A 16,075-nucleotide genomic window follows, 5' to 3' on the forward strand; every position below is an offset into this window, starting at 1 on the left:
AATAATTATATACTTGCATTGTAGGCCTCACAGTCACTATAAAACAGAAGCAGGATAACATTTAAGTGGTTAACATACAGAAAGCCAGGTATCACTGAAACCAGTTGATAAGTCATGACAAGGATGCCGCCTTTTGTTTGCCAAACACGTCAATGCCACTGTATTTTCCTTCAGATGATGTCAGTACGGACCAAGATGAAGCCCAAACTGGCAGCTTGTAAAATAAATTGTTCAGAAAACCTGCACTGTAACCCCAAACTGATTATAATCACAGAAGCTAATGCTTAACTATTTCTCAATACACAGTTTCATTAAAACCAGTCTTCGCCACGGGAAAGGATCTGAGCGTTTCTTTTGTGGAGACAAAGTTAACTCTGCAATAGTGCTCTTTTGTTGCATTTGATATAGTTATATATAGATAGATATGTATTACTGGCATATACTTGTAAACACCTAAGCTCGGTAGCATGCAAATGAAGTAAGAGGCAAGTAAACTGCATCACACTCATGTTACCACAGCACTGAATGTGTGCTGCTGACAACGAGTGTCCATAATTTCTGGAAGAGAAAAAGTCTGCTGGGTGGAAAGTTTGGCTGTCCTGCACTGAAACATGCAAATACTTTTGTCATGGGGGCTGGAAGCAAATGCGACTAGTGCAGAGGACCCCTGACTGGCCTCTCCCCACTGCCATATCCCCTTTATAGGGGAACAATTTCAATGACTGAGGGCTGATGGTGGCCATGGCAGACGGATGTGGCAAAGCATAAAAAGATGCCTTGTGATGGGTGATCAACGTCACTGGCTTGCAGTGAGAGCAGGAAGAAAAAACAGGCCTCCAGGCTAAAGAAAATAAAGATGCAGGTTCCTGGGAAAGCATTCCAAGGGCTGCTCCAGTTTCAGTGAGCAAATTTTGGGGGGCAACTCTGAAGAGCATCGTTTTGCGCAAGACCACCTCACCGTAAGTACAGGGTCTTGGGAACCTCCTCTGCTCAGGAAACCCCCGTTTACCAGTCTTGCCTGTGCTCTCCCCAAGCGGGGAGGGAGCCAGGTCTCCCCTTAGTACAGACGCGCAGCAGAGCTCACGGATGTGGCTACACGATGTATGGTCTCACCAGGGCACTGCACTGGTGGCGTTGCTTTTCCTACAGTCTTACGGCAACGACCTGCCTGCAGACGCAACTCACAGTTCACTGTCAATTGCCGTGTCTGAGCAATGGGTCCACTTCACTAGGTATGTAACTCCTTCACAGGCACAGTGCCTCCCCATGCACCTGGGTTTAGAGAGCATCCTTGGGATAAGCTTGCTGCCCTTATCACAGTGAACACTCAGTTCAGCAGGGTTTTCTTCCGGTCAACAGCACTTACGAGACACAATTGATGGAACTGAGTTAACAGGTATGTATGATTGCATCTGCTACAATTCCCTGAAAATAAGCCTCAAAATGAGTGTCCATGGATAGAAATCACATGCTGGAGAAACTGAAGTGTGAGGTGGGAGGGGGAATAATTTGGTTGCAAGCTCTGTGTTTGTTTAAGAAAAGCACCAGAGTATGTTCACAGTATCGGTACTCATTTTAAATGAGCTCACTGTTACAGCAGGTCATGAAACCAAGGAAAGGCTTAAGGGAGGACCAGTATCCCAGCTAATGATTTTTTTAAAAAGATGCCAAAATGATAATTGTTTATAAAAAAGACTTGTATAGAAAAAAGTTCAGTGTCTTTTTTTTCTTTCACCTCCTAAACTTGCTGGTTTCTAGTCCAGAAATTATGGTTCCCAGCTGTAAAATATTCCTATTGTATTGCTTGCGTGAAAAGAAGGAGTAAACCCGCAGCCTCTACACTACATACAAATACAAAGCACAAGAATAAATACCACATTTCTCTTCCTAATTGTCAGCTTACAAAACTGGTCAATACTTTGCAATTGTGACTCATGCAAATACCATGTTGGGTCAAATTTTAATATCACAAATACTGCATTAACTCAGTGCCTTGTTTTTATATCCCCTTTCAGAAAAAAAAAAAAAGAAATTAGCACTCACCCATGTAGCTGGTAAACAGCTTTGGAGAATATAATCAGTACACGCACTGCCATACACTTTCTGGTATGCCAGCCTCACGCACACACCCGCACACGCCCGCACACACACATGCACACACATGCCAATACGCACACAGATCCACACTAATCCTTCACTGCTGATCCCAAGCCTAAGCAATAACTAAAGGCTCTATGGTTTGCTTGTAGCGCTGAAAACACTGGCTGAATGGGAAAAATGTTTTCTTCCCTTGTCTGCTCTTCCTTGCTCACTCCTTCCAACTCATTATGCCCTTTAGCTTTTTTGTTGCCTGGAAACGTGAGGACTTCCACAAAGCACTCTACTTCAAAGGCTTTTTATGTTGTATAAATATAGTTGAAGACGTAACTATCCTTCCTCTTTATTTCATACCTCTTTCTAGGCCAGAGTCTGGCTTAGTTCAATTATTGCCTCATTTAAAAATTAAATGTCCTTTATTTGTATCCCTTTCCCACTACCTTTCAACTTCAAATTACCCATCTTCATAGATTTTACACATACGCGATTCTTTTCCCTCCCCACCATCAAAAAATAGTTGTCATCCGCTAAATACAGATTTTCTATTTAGAAACTTTGTTACGTAAATATGCTGAGAACCTGGAGCTCAGGTGATATTGCAAGCATGTAGGATCCTAAAGCTAAGGTAATCCATTTGGCTTAGCTCTCATCCCCATCTATTCCACTCCTAAATTGTGATGGCTTGTGTTTGCAACACAAGGACTGTTTGACTGAGTCTACTGGATTGTACATTTGCAATAACTGCCTCCCTGGTTTGGGTTTTTTTTTTTTCCTTTTTAACAGCTAAACTACTAGAAAGGGGAGCAGAACCCACCCCCCTAAAAAAACCACCCCGATCCCAAATCCAACCCTTCAGTCCTTCAAAAAAATAGCAACAGAGGGCAGTATCGTTGGGTTTTGTGGCTGGATAGAGTACACCAAAGTAACGATGATGGTCTCGGTGCAGCGGCTGTGGGAGGCGAAGGAACCGCAGGAGGGTCCGACAGGAGCTGCTGGGGGGACGGTGATCCTGGGGGCAAGGCAGGGCTGTCAATTCGGTCAGCGGGAAGCACGAGCCCGGGCCGCAGGCTCCTCCACGCCGACCTCCCGCCATGCGCCTGCAGCCTCTCCGGTCCATGGGGACAACCAGCCCCTTGTCCCCAACCCGAGCACTCCCACCCCCCGCGCCCTCCCCGTCACTGCATTATTTCAGATGGGGGATGGAGGGAAAGAGAAGGGGTATTTTCTAGGTGGGATTTTCCTGTTGTTTTAGGATTGCCAGGAGTTGGATCATTTCTGTGTCTGTGTGCATCATTGAGTTTGTTGTGTATTTAATAAATATTGGACTAAAATGCTGCTGTTTTTGTGGTGTTTCTCTGTGTGTTTTTTGTTGTTGTTGTTTTTTTTCTTCTTCCTTTATCTTTTTTTGGTTTCGGCATGCCTGGTCGCTGTCTTTGCGCTGCATCGTGGTTATTCGTCCTCCTCCCGGTTGGCATAAATGCCGGCTTCCCAGCGCAGCGCCAGAGCACTCTTTCTGCGGTTCACTCTGGTCGCCTCGAGGACCTGGTCAGGGGAGAAAGGGAAAACACAGCACGTCACTCAGCTGCCCATGGCCCTCGTGCCGGGGTGCCCCACGCCACACACCCGGGTGGGCAGCGGCCAGCCGGGCCAGCCCTTCCCGCAGGGCTCCCAGTGCCGCACCTCGTGCAAACTGGGAGGACTCATGCGATGAAGCACTTGCTGATGTGAAGGGGCGGGGGGGACGGCACACACGAGCAAAGCCACAGCACGAGAGGACAGAAGCGGCCGTCTGGCAGCACCCAGCTGGCTTCGGGAGAGCTCCCGCTGGCTGCCCCTGACCAGCCCGGTGGCGCATTGCCCCGACCCTGCCTGGGAATGCGCCGCCCGGCGGCTTCGTCCGGAGGCTGCCTCGGAGCTGCAGGAGCAGCCGGGGAGTGCGTCCGCTGCGCGTCGCAGCACGTCGGCCCCGCAGGCGGAAGGAGGCGGCCCCCCCCGCACCTCCTTCCCGTGGCCTTCGGCTTGCGGCTACGCCGATGGGAAAGCCTACGTGCTGTGGCCGAAGTGCTCGTGGAGTGAAAAACCACTCCGTGCGTACGGGGAAGGAGATTTACACACGGAGGACCCGCGACCCGCACAGCCCACAGAGTCTGGTTACGAGATGGGCCCCGATACACTTACACATACACACACGTAGAAACGTACACCCTATATGTATGATACATATGCACGCACAGACACCATTAACTACAGAAGTAAGAAACAGTTTTAATAATGTGTTTTAACAAGGTTAAAAAAAAGTCAGGCAAAACCAAAAGGTGTTACTGTGACATGCATCCGATGTATTCCTCGGCAAACAACGCACGGCCGTGGGTGTTTTCCTTCCAGCAGGGTGGGACACAAAGGGGTCTGGGGCCTTCTTACAGAAGCACGTGGCAACGTTATTTTCTGACCGCCACTGAATAACAGCTCCACGATCAAACTATACAAAGCTGCCAACGTTCAGTGTCCTCAACGTGTTTTAAACCAGCCCTCCCAGAGAAGTAAACTCCTAAAATGTTTAAATAGTCAGTTAGGAAAAAAAAAAAATTGTAAAAAAACTCCCAGCAAACCTGTTCACTGACACAATGCGTGCCATCCCTGGTCCCTAATGCTTCCTGCACGCTGCTCCACACACTCCTTGACTGCAGAAGATTAGCTGGCTTTTTGAGAGAGGATGATGCTATTTTATTCTTCTGCGTAGAAAGTCAGATGCAGTGAGGACTTGACTAGATGAAAAAGAAATAATTTAAGACTAAAGACACTCTTATTTCAGCTCGTGACAAGCCGTGACTGGAAAAGCGCACAAGTACTAGGGGCTCCTGTACAGGCAAAACCAGCTCTGAACTCAGCTGAAATTACAGGCCTTATCTTTGCTTATGGGAATAAGAACACACTTCTGCATCTATGCTAAGACCCAGACTTCCATTCAGTAGCTGAGGGGGTGGAGTTTTGCCAGCTTTATTATTTTTTTGCCTTCCTGGTTTCTTTAGACTATGACCATGAACAAGCCAAAGAACTAAAGGCAAAATCCAGCCAACAGAGACGATTTTGAGCTAAAGCTCCATCTGCTTCCTGACACTGACCAGGGCTACAAAGCTGGTCCAGGTCCACTGGAGGTGTTTTTTGCTGAAAATTTGCCCCAAAAAATCATGCCTCCTCTTTTTGCAGAGCAACCAATGGAAAGGGGGAGCAGTTCCTATTTTACCCAGTAGAGGGCAAATGTGCTCACAAATCTAACAATTCCTCAAAAAAACCCCAACCTGCAATCAGTAAAAAAATTCCTTCCGAGCCATCAGCCTTGTAAGGAGTGTACTGGAGCTACTCCCACTACAGGGATGAGAACCAGCGGTTTAAACTGCATGTTTGGGATTCTGAGTGCCCGAACCAGGGAAAGACAAGCCAAACTAAAGAAAGCAGTTGCTTTTGGAGAAGCAAAACTGGGACTGGGTTATCAGGGCATCATCTTATTATCTTGTCAGAATAAGACAAGACAATGACTGCTCCAGGGTTAGCAATGAAGGAGGAGAAAAAAACAGTGATTTTTTTTTTATGGCAACAGATGAATACTGTTAGACAGGAGACTATCAAAACCAGTATGTGATAATGATTAAATAAACCACAGAAAATTACTGTCCTCCTCTCTGAGTATTGAAATTTACATAAAAAACCAGCAAATTCAGCATAAATTTCAAACAAAACCTGATATTTACATGCTGAATTTGGCCTGCAGATTTATGCCATCTGAAAATAAAATGGATTTTACATAATTTACAACACTTTCCAGTCAGTGTCTTCCTTGCTGGAAATCACAATGTTGTGATGGTCTCTCATGATGGCTTGCAACAGTCAAGACCCTTAAACTTCAAAGGTTTCTGCTTTGCATCAGTCAGCTCATCTTTGTCTTAAAAGATGGCAGCAAGGTTTCTTCCATTTATCCCCTGTCTGCAAACATGCCCAGAAGCTAATCTACTTCTGCAAATGTTGCTGGTTGCTGCAAGGAAAACTGTTTCCACAGTTATAGTAGAGATACCATGAGGGCATTGAATGTGGACTTAGCCTTTGGAGGAAAACACTACTAGCATCTGGCTTAGAATTAATATATTAATAAACAAGCCCTCTAAATAGTAGAGCAGGTACTAATAAGCTAAAGGTCCTTTTGAATAGTTACTCCAGAATTATTCTTCTCATCTACTGAAAAGAGTGTTTGACCTAAAATAACCCTCATTTTTACTAGGCTGTGTCAGTTTTACACCCGCTAGAGGAAACAATGGCGTAATTATAGCATGCAACTGGAACGACTGAGTGAGAATTGGGACCCTCAATGGAGCATTGAATTCACAACCCAGCAAGCCGCTTGCCTAAAATAGCAAACGATCTCCATTTTAAAATATTCTTGGCAGATACCAGGGCTGTCTGTAGACCCATCATGAGTTCAGCACCCACAGGGTCTCCACAGCAGGTCAAAGGAAGGAAATACTTCTACTTTTGTTGTTGTGGCTGTTTTGGGGGTCCGTAACATGCTGCATTTTGGCCACATTACAAAATGCTACCTCAACGCTTTGTAAGTGTCCTCCCTGATGATGCATCAGCTCAGTGAGTGCAGGCTGGTGACCCAGGCACGACAAGGCTTGGGTGATCAGGGTGTCCTAAGGCAGCCAGGCTCATAGCTGCACGCAGAAGGTATATACCGAAAATCAGAAAGGTCGTGAAGCAGAAAGTTCACTCAAGTTTGGGCTGAAGAACTGAGCTGGCTACATCCTAATGGTAAGGCCACATCAGTGAAAAAAGCAATGTTACAAAAAAGGTCTTATTTGTGAGCGACAATTTGACTATTAGCCGCGATAGAAGAGGAGGAATTTGGAGAGCAAAGTAGGTGGGAGGGAAAGACAAACGTACCAAGATACATGCCACTCTTCACCTCTCTTTGCAAAAAATTTCTGGGTGGATCTTGTGGTTGCAGCTCTGGGATCTTGCTAAGAATTGCAGAGGGCTCCTTCCTGACAGGTATCATTTATTTTTGAGGATTTTGGGGAAAAAAAAAAAAAAAGAGAAGATTGAAACAGCTACCACTGTGTCCTGGTTCTGGATGGGATATAGTTAATTTTCTTCCCAATAGGTGGTATAGTGCTGTGCTTTGGAGTTAGTATGAGAATAATGTTGATAACACACTGATGGTTTAGTCATTGCTAAGTAGTTGTGGTCCTTATAGTCAGTCAAGGACTTTTCATCTTCCCATGCTCTGCCAGCGGGGAGGTGCACAAGAAGCTGGGAAGGGGCACAGCCAGGACAGCTGACCCAGGCTGGCCATAGGGATATTCCATACCATATGACGCCATGCTTAGTATATAAAGCTGGGGGAAGAAGAAGGAAGAGGGGGACATTCGGACTTAAGGAGTCTGTGGACTTAAGGAGTCTGTCTTCCCAAGAAACCATTACGCGTGATGGAGCCCTGCTTCCCTGGAGATGGCTGAAGGGGTGAATGAATTCCTTGCTTTGCTCTGCTTGTGTGCACGGCTTTTGCTTTACTATTAAACTGTCTTTATCTCAAACCATGAGTTTTCCAACTTTTACCCTTCTGATTCTCTCCCCCGTCTCGGGGGAGTGAGCCAGAGGATGTGAGGGGCTTAGTTGTCAGCTGTGTTAAACCATGACACGCTGTCGGGTGCAAGATTAATTATCTGTCCATCCTAGAGATGGAGACTAACCTGTCCCAAGTTTCCCTCCAACAGATGTAACAATATTGCTCTCTAACTGGCAAGAAGAGAACAAAAAGCAAAATACAGATATGCTTTAGTCCAGAGGATACTTATCCCCATCACTGAACGAAACTGACTGCTGTACAGTGCAGGCTAATTTTATTGAACAGTAGCAGCAGAACCGATGTGGAAGCAAAATGATTTTTCTGGAGCTTAGTATTTTACTGATTCTTCCCATCTGGACCTGGAAGAACTAAAAGGAACAAAAACAGAAAATGCAAAGGCCTGGCTGTCTAAAATCTACAAGCACCATGGGGGAGAGTCACTGCACAAGACACCTCTGTGGAACACACTGTGCACGAAGAGAAGCACAAAGGCAGGGCACGGGATGCCTGCTCCAGCAGACGTGAATATTCCCACTCAGGAACAATACACTAAATCCTTTAATATAAAACTGGAAATACTGAGGGACTAAGAACATCTATTTCTCCAGTAAAAAGGTATTTTCTTTACTGTACCTACTTAATGCTATTCACTGAATACACCAGACCTGTATGTTTACCTACAAATGTGTTTACCTGAAACAAGACAGTAACAGCATTATACGGCTGCTGGTCAGTATTAAAACATAAATCGTGTGTCCTCTGACATCAAACGTAGTATGTTGGTTTTCTGTTTTGCAACACAAAAATTTTCGGCAGTAGCCTTTAATGCTGCATAAAAGTCACCTTACTGCAGTATCTCCTACAGCATGATTGCTACTAGGCAAACTCAGGATAATGTCCTGTAAATTTGAAGATATGTATAGTTGTAAGGACAAAAGCAGAATATTTCGACGATAAAAACAATCTCTATACGTGCAGGCACCTAGTTATCTGTGGCTCTGAAACAGCAGACAGTGCTTTTAGCACAGGCTGCAGGAATTTGGAGGTGATGAAACCACATCAACCTAGCGAAGCAGGCTATGGTTTACCGCATGTAGCTTAACTTCAGCAGTTACCGTACCCGGCTGGGGGTCTGCTGCTTTCCAGAGCGAAACCGCCAGGCCGACTGCGCGAAGCCCCCGCGCCCAGCCAGTGCAAGCACAGCCGGGCCGGCGCCAGCGCTGCCCACCGCGATTAAAATTGAGCCACGTGCCTGCAGCGAGCAGATTACAGAGAGCTCCGGTGAACAGGAGACACAGCTCAGCTGTGGGATCAGCGCAGAGTAGGGGGGCATCATGTCTTGAGTCTTGCTGTTCCTTCCTAAACAACTGCCTGGCTTCAGCTAGAGGTTTCCAGTGAGAACCAAATGGTTTCTTCAGGGAGTAGCCCAGTGACGTTCTTTCACCTGCATACAGAATCACTGTGTCCTGCAGCCTTTTTCATCTCTACCCCCTTCCCATCCATGCATATTCATTTCCAGCTCACTACTCCTTGCATGATTATCATTTTACAAGGCGGACACACAACCGTTCCCAGCAGAGGGCCAAGGGCTGGACACATGAAATCCACACCTCAGCTTCTGCCTCTCACATAACATAGAATCATAGAATCTTTGGACCATTAAGAGCCATCTAGTCCAACCCCCTGCAATGAGCAGGGACAACTTCAACCAGATCAGGTCGCTCAGAGCCCCGTCCAACCTGACCTGGGATGTTGCCAGGGATGGGGCATCTACCACCTCTCTGGGCAACCTGGGCCAGGGTTTCACCACCCTCATTGTCAAAAATGTCTTCCTTATATCTAGTCTGAATCTACCCTCTTTTGGTTTAAAACCATTACCCCTTGTTCTGTTGCAACAAGCCCTGCTAAAAAGTCTGTCTCCATCTTTCTCCCAAGCCCCCTTTAAGTACTGGCAGGCTGCAATACAGTCTCCCCAGAGCCTTCTCCAGGCTGAACAACCCCAACTCTCTCAGCCTGTCCTCACAGCAGAGCTGCTCCAGCCTGTGGATCATTTTTGTGGCCTCCTCTGGCCCCGCGCCAATAGGTCCATGTCTTTCCTGTGCTGAGGGCTCCAGAGCTGGACGCAGGACTCCAGGTGGGGTCTCACCAGAGCAGAGCAGAGGGGCAGAATCCCCTCCCTCGATCTGCTGGCCACGCTGCTTTGGATGCAGCCCAGGACACGGTTGGCCTTCTGGGCTGCGAGCGCACATTGCCGGCTCAGGTCCAGCTTTTCATCCACCAGTACCCGCAAGGCCTTCTCCTCAGGGCTGCTCTCAATCTCTTCATCCCCCAGCCTGTATTGATGTTGGGGGTTGCCCTGACCCAGGTGCAGGACCCTGCACTTGGCCTTGTTGAACCTCATGAGGTTCACACAGGGCCATTCCTCAAGCTTGTCCAGGTCCCTCTGAATGGCATCCCATCCCTCAGGTGTGTCACCACTCAGCTTGGTGTGGTCTGCAAACTTGCTGAGGGTGCACTCAATCCCACTGTCTATGTCACTGATGAAGATATTAAACAGCACTGGTCCCAACATGGACCCTTGAGGGACTCCACTCGTCACTGATCTCCATCTGGACATTGAGCCATCAACCACTACCCTCTGGATGTGACCATCCAACCAATTCCTCATCCACCCAACAGTCCACCCATCAAATCCATCTCTCTCCAATTTACAGAGAAGGATGTTGTGGGGGATCATGTCACAGGCCTTACAGAAGTCCAGATAGACGACATCCATAGCTCATCAAACATCAAATGCTCTGATCACTACTTACAATTCATAAACCATAACTCAGATTATTGTGCAGATATCATGGGGGAGAAGAGGCCCAACCTGTGTTTAAAACCAGGTCTCTTACAGCACACTGCTCTTATACTGATTAACTCTCTATAAATACTCTACACAAAGATCAGTCACTGGCTGGTACCAATGAGATAAAACCCACACTAAATTATTTAATGAATAGGAAATGGCATAGACTCGCCTTTGCTTTACTTCCCAGGACAGTAAATGTCCATATACTTGCCTTGAGGTAGCTGATATGGTCAAATATATTAATGGAATTGGGAAATACTTGAAAGTTCATGTTTATAAAAAAACGATGATGATGGACAAATTAATGTCAGTCATTACCACAGTCTGTTTGTGTCTCTTAGAGAAGACCAGACTTACACATATGTCTGCACAGAGAATTACAGGCCATTGAAATATCCACATTAGTGAGCACCTTGTTGCTAACAAATGTTGCAAATGTGTAGTTGGTATCAACTCTCTGCACTTAAAATTGTTGCCTTGAGTCCAGCACTGTAAGGATAAGGACTGTGCAAGTTACTGCCTTGCTAAAATACCAAATGTCACCGTATACACCCTTTCTTTAGCAGGTCTGGTTTTCTTCTACTCTGAGACCAACACTGATGCCGAGTTGTGGGACTCTGATCAGTCATCACATCGCAACAGACAGGGACAAGGACGGGTTCACAAAATTCAGCAGACTTGAGGCTGTGCACTTGGATCTGACTCTCCTCTTCTACAGATGAAAGGTTGGTGTGAAGATTCTTTACAAAACACTAGAGATTTTAATAGTACTAAATACATTGTAATCAGAGACAAAGGAATGCCACAGCAGTTTCACTCAGCATCTGAGGATGCTTGGATCCCAGGTTTAGCTTTGCCAGCTAAATGGTAACAAGGATTAAGGAGAAGTTCTGGTTTCACACCTCAGGAATGCTCCTGGGCAACAGCTCCCATCCCTTTAATTACAACCCCTCCCAGGCCAGAAATTGTAACTAGAATCCAAGGGTTAGAAAACCAGCCACACAAATATTTGTTGATGAGAGATAAAAAGGAATATCCCACACACACATTTGCATCCTGGTTTTGATATGAAACAGCACTGGCACACAGTATGAAAATGCAAATTGCAGCAACATGCACTTGGAATCACCATGCAAGAGGAAGGAAAAATAAATAAGCAGTTGAAAGGTACCTCAGAAGTAACCTTGCTAGACAGTAATTTACAGGTGTACTGGTAGAAAGGGAAAAGACCAGCATTAGTACATTGAACAAGCATGGTATAACTAGGAAACAAGAACAAAATAAAAGAAATTGCAAGAACTGGCACATCCCAGAGTGTAAGATTTCAAGCAACTTGGTGTCATAAAAAAAAAAAAAAATTAGTCAGTTTAGTGTTTTTTTAATGACGTTGCTTGGCCAGTCTCAGTCTTGTTTACCATCAGTGCTTGACCCGTTTTCTTGCTGCTGCTTTTTCTCTTTTTCTCACCTGTTGAAACCTCTACCGTAACACATCCTCTTTGGAAGAAACCGCCCCTTTGCCTGGGCAGCGAAGTTCTTCCAAGAGCAGATGCGCTTGATTTGCCCTCGCTTTCTGAAAGGCAAAACCTGCAAGCCCCAGCCAGAGCGGCTGCGTTGTAGCCACTGAAGCCAGACATAAAACAGAAGGAGGTGATGTTTAAAGGAGAGACAGGGTAGACGTCTTCAGCGTTTCAGCAGGAAACCACCCTCCTGCCTTTTGGTGTGTCTTATGAAGCTCTATACATCAGTACTGCTGGTGTGCTATGCATTCGAGGGTGAGTTTCCATGGACATCAAACCTCTCCGCATCGCGTTCAGGAGACGGTGGCTGCTGCCTTCTGCCCCTGCAGCAGCGCGGGCTGGGTTCAGCCTTGGGTGCCGCAGCATCCTGACTGCTCCCAGCACCTGAGGAAGCCTCTGGGTCCCCTCGCTCACAAAGGGCAATGCTGAGCCACATTCAGCTCTCAGGACTTAATGCTCCAAGTGGCAGCTGCCTGTCTGGTTGTCAGTTATGCTCCTTCCCCCATTACATTTCACATATATTTAAAAACAGGCCAGTGATATCCTCCTTTGTTTCATTAGTTACAGAAATCTTCCTGAGATTGTCAAATGTCCCCTGCCAACACATCAAAGCTATTTGTTGTTTAAATAATTATTGCTTAGCCTGGCATGTAAAATATTAGCTCAAACTAACAGTGGTACAAGTGCAGCCCTTCTTATTTGATTTATCTTCCCCCTGTCAATGGTGGGAATTCTTTACAAAAGGAGAGCGAAGAAAGGCAGGGAAGAGAAACAAAACACTCCTGCTGGTCTGAGGAAGCTCTCCCTGGGCTCTGCAGGACATTGCCCTCTAATAGGATTTTGGCAGCAGTAAGAATGTAAATCTTGTTTGGCTGTATGCAATGGGCTTAGAGAAGAGGAGAATAACAACAAACCGCAACACTGTGGGGACTTTGGTGTGTACTGGGGCTCTGTAAATTCACTGCAGCCTTGACAATTTGCCCCAGAAAAGGATCCATCCCACAAGTTGTCTGACCGGCACCATTGCTCCAGCAGTGCATCTTTGGGTGGTTAGTGCCTGGGCAGCTTCAGCAGCAGCGGGCAGCTGAGCTGGCACCCAGAGCACACCTCTTTGGTCAGACGCTGCCCAGACCAGCGCTCTGGTCAGGACATCTCTCCAAACTACAGAAGAAACTATGCAATCATGGCCAACCTGCTTTCTAAGGGGCAGATGTGCAGCTCTGCAAGCACCTGAGGAGTTGCACTCAGGTTAAGTTGAGCAGAGGAGTTAGGCCTAATGACATCTTACATGTCTTTTGTGCGCTACAACACGCACAACAAACGGCACGTGGCCACCACAGCCGTGGGAGAAGATTTCAGCCACAAGCCACTGCTTCACGGGCTGGGCAGGTCACCTTCGCTCTTCACGGGAATGGAGGAAAAGTGCCGGGTGAGTACCAGCTGAGTGTCACCTCTTTAGTAGAGAAGCTTCTCTGCTATGCCGAGCTTTCAAGCCACCAGACTGACAGACGCTTGCTAAGGGACTCACGAGGACCAGTCCTGGTTTGCATGGCAGGACTTTCATGACCCTCTTCTTTTCAAGTTCCTGCTGGCTTCTGCAAAGGGTGTGAGGGTGTGACATGTCTCCTGCAAGCCTCTGAGCGCCCTTCAGGGAAAGAGTTCCTCTGGGGATATGCCAGAAAACAGCACCCACCAAAGCAAGTGGAGCCACCCCATTTCACTGGGTGCTTCAGGGAGGGAGGGGAAGCCAGAGAGTGGCTCCTTCCCAAGACATGGCCCTAAGATGCCACTGCCAGAACAAGGCATACTCTTGTGCATTATCTGGCTTTCTACGTGGCAGCAGGAGCCTGATGGACAAGATCCTGTTTCTCAACAGCTTCAGTAGAAGAAGGGACCAGAAAATTTCTGGTGTGCACTGGAAATTAATCTTTTCACGTTTTGAGTTATCCCTCCTACTACATCTTAGTTAACCAGCAGAATGGAACACAACTGCTTCACATCGCATTCCTTCTGATTTTAGGTATCTTATCCTACTGTGCAATATTCACCAGTAATGATTAAAAGCTGTCAGAGTAGTGCAGTATTCACATTACAAACTTACTTCCATACACCTAATGAAACTCTATCTTTAATGAACATTACTAGGAATCAATTTGTTTGGAGCATGAGCTCCTTGGTGCTGAGGTCATCATTGTGACATCTCTCGGAAATGTCTGGAGGACTGTGGCTGCTTCAGCAAACACTGTGTCCATTTAAGAAGTTTTATATCATACTTGTATCTCACTACCTTCTGCACTCATTGCCCACAGTAATAATGAGTCTGCATAAGAAACTCCTCGTGCCCTGTTGGGAAACAGGTTGTATAGCGTTTGCACCTGAATTGTGTTACTTCCAGCTATGAAATTTATTGCTCTTCTTATTACTGCCTCCAATAAAGAACACCTTAATTGGGTTAAACTCTACTACAGTAATGACTGAAATGCAGGCACTCATTTTACAAACTGAAATTCAGTCTGATTTTCTGTTTGAGTGGAAGACAACAAATCCAGTGGGAAAGAGCACGCTGCCCACTGAAGGATCCAAGTTAATTTCTAAGACATTCCTCCCAAGCCAGTTCTGCAAGGGGTGGTTTCTGGGGAAGTTATCCACTTAAACTGAATCCTGACCACACTGGGGGTCTACAAACACAGGCACGAATACATGCTTGATCCACAAAGTTCAAAGAGCCACTAAAATAACCCATTGGTGATGTGTGAATTAACAGAGTCTGCCCATTGCAGGGCAGCTACTCACTGCCCTTACTATTAATTGACTTAATTAATTAAAATGAAATTTAATATGAGTTGCCTTTGATATTTGCAGTGACACTCTCTTTTCCTTTCCACTGGCCCTCATCCTTCCATTTCAAACACACTGGCCCTTACAATGTGTTAAAATCCTTACACACTTGCAAGGTCTCCTGAGCAGATTCTTGGGAAATAAAAGTTTTTGTTGTCTGAATGTTGGTTCCTGTGAGTCATGGTCTCTAGGACAGAGCAAACAGTGAAAAGGAAAACTGCACTTACACTGCTGTCGTCCATCCTTTCTCGTCTCTTAGTTTTGTGTGTTTCATAATCTTCCATGAGGGTCTCCATCAGGTTCTTGGGTCGCTGGGCTCCCGCAGGCTCTTCGGGTGGTGGGTCAGACTGTGAGATGGGACCTTCTGTGGTGGGGGACGAAGGAGGCTTGATCTTCTCTATCTTTCCTGCAATGACATGAAAAGGAGCAACCCTTCTAAGTTGAAGGACTCACAAGTTGTTTCCAAAAGACAACAGCTGGAGAAGCATTTTCAATGGGGTTTGAACGAAGTAGTTTGGAATGAAGTCTATGAAACAATCTGGTAAATCAGGATGGTCATGAGCTTTCAACACTCTCCCTCTTCCTGAAATGCACTACACCGAAACACTACAAAATCTTTTTACAAAACCTGTAAGAGTTACCAGATAATACAATGCAAATCTAACCCACCACTATTGTTTACAGTAGTATCTGGCTGAATTACCCCTGTTCACTCCTACAGGACACATTTCAGTGTTCTGGAAATGTAAGATTCCACAAAACTGCAAGATGATTTTTTTTCTGGCTCGGACAATGCAACGCACAGGATGCCACCACTGTGTGCCACGGACAACATGTTAGTCATCCACAGAAGGCATCTTGTTAAGTGTTGCTGTCTTTTTATCTTCTTCCAGTGCTTTTTATCTGCTTTGTGAGCGTCAAAGGCTTTGGATTGGGCCCTGGTGCTACTCGTCCCTGCAGCTGTTCCCTGCAAGTCACAGAAGGTGCTCCTGGAGACCTGTGGCAGAGCAGGATGGGGTCTCTGTCCCACACACCCCTCATTCAGATGGGGTCCTTCAGTCTCCGGGTGGGAGGAAAGTCAGAGGAAAGTCAGAGAAAAGTCAGGCTGCTCTCTCTGACTGAACCCATTTCATCCAGGGGAGCCTGTTT

At 46.2% G+C, this 16,075-nt stretch overlaps 1 protein-coding gene across 2 annotated transcripts in view; it reads right to left on the minus strand.

Moving 5' to 3' along the window:
- Window positions 1–2,611: 2,611 nt before the first annotated feature.
- LOC309415438 (PALM2-AKAP2 fusion protein-like) overlaps window positions 2,612–16,075 on the minus strand; it is a gene marked incomplete at its 5' end in the record, with an annotated part of 58,938 nt that continues 45,474 nt past the window's right edge. The window contains 3 exons of one of the 2 annotated variants that reach the window (XM_082012963.1): window positions 2,612–3,639; window positions 11,743–11,781; window positions 15,154–15,332. In XM_082012963.1, the coding sequence (XP_081869089.1) occupies window positions 3,547–3,639; window positions 11,743–11,781; window positions 15,154–15,332 (311 nt within the window). In that variant the 3' untranslated portion in view covers window positions 2,612–3,546. The remainder of the gene's footprint in view (window positions 3,640–11,742; window positions 11,782–15,153; window positions 15,333–16,075) is intronic. The other variant, XM_082012962.1, reaches the window with a different exon arrangement.

This window comes from Phaethon aethereus (assembly GCF_964289735.1).
Source record: "Phaethon aethereus genome assembly, chromosome: Z".
Lineage (NCBI taxonomy): Eukaryota > Metazoa > Chordata > Aves > Phaethontiformes > Phaethontidae > Phaethon > Phaethon aethereus.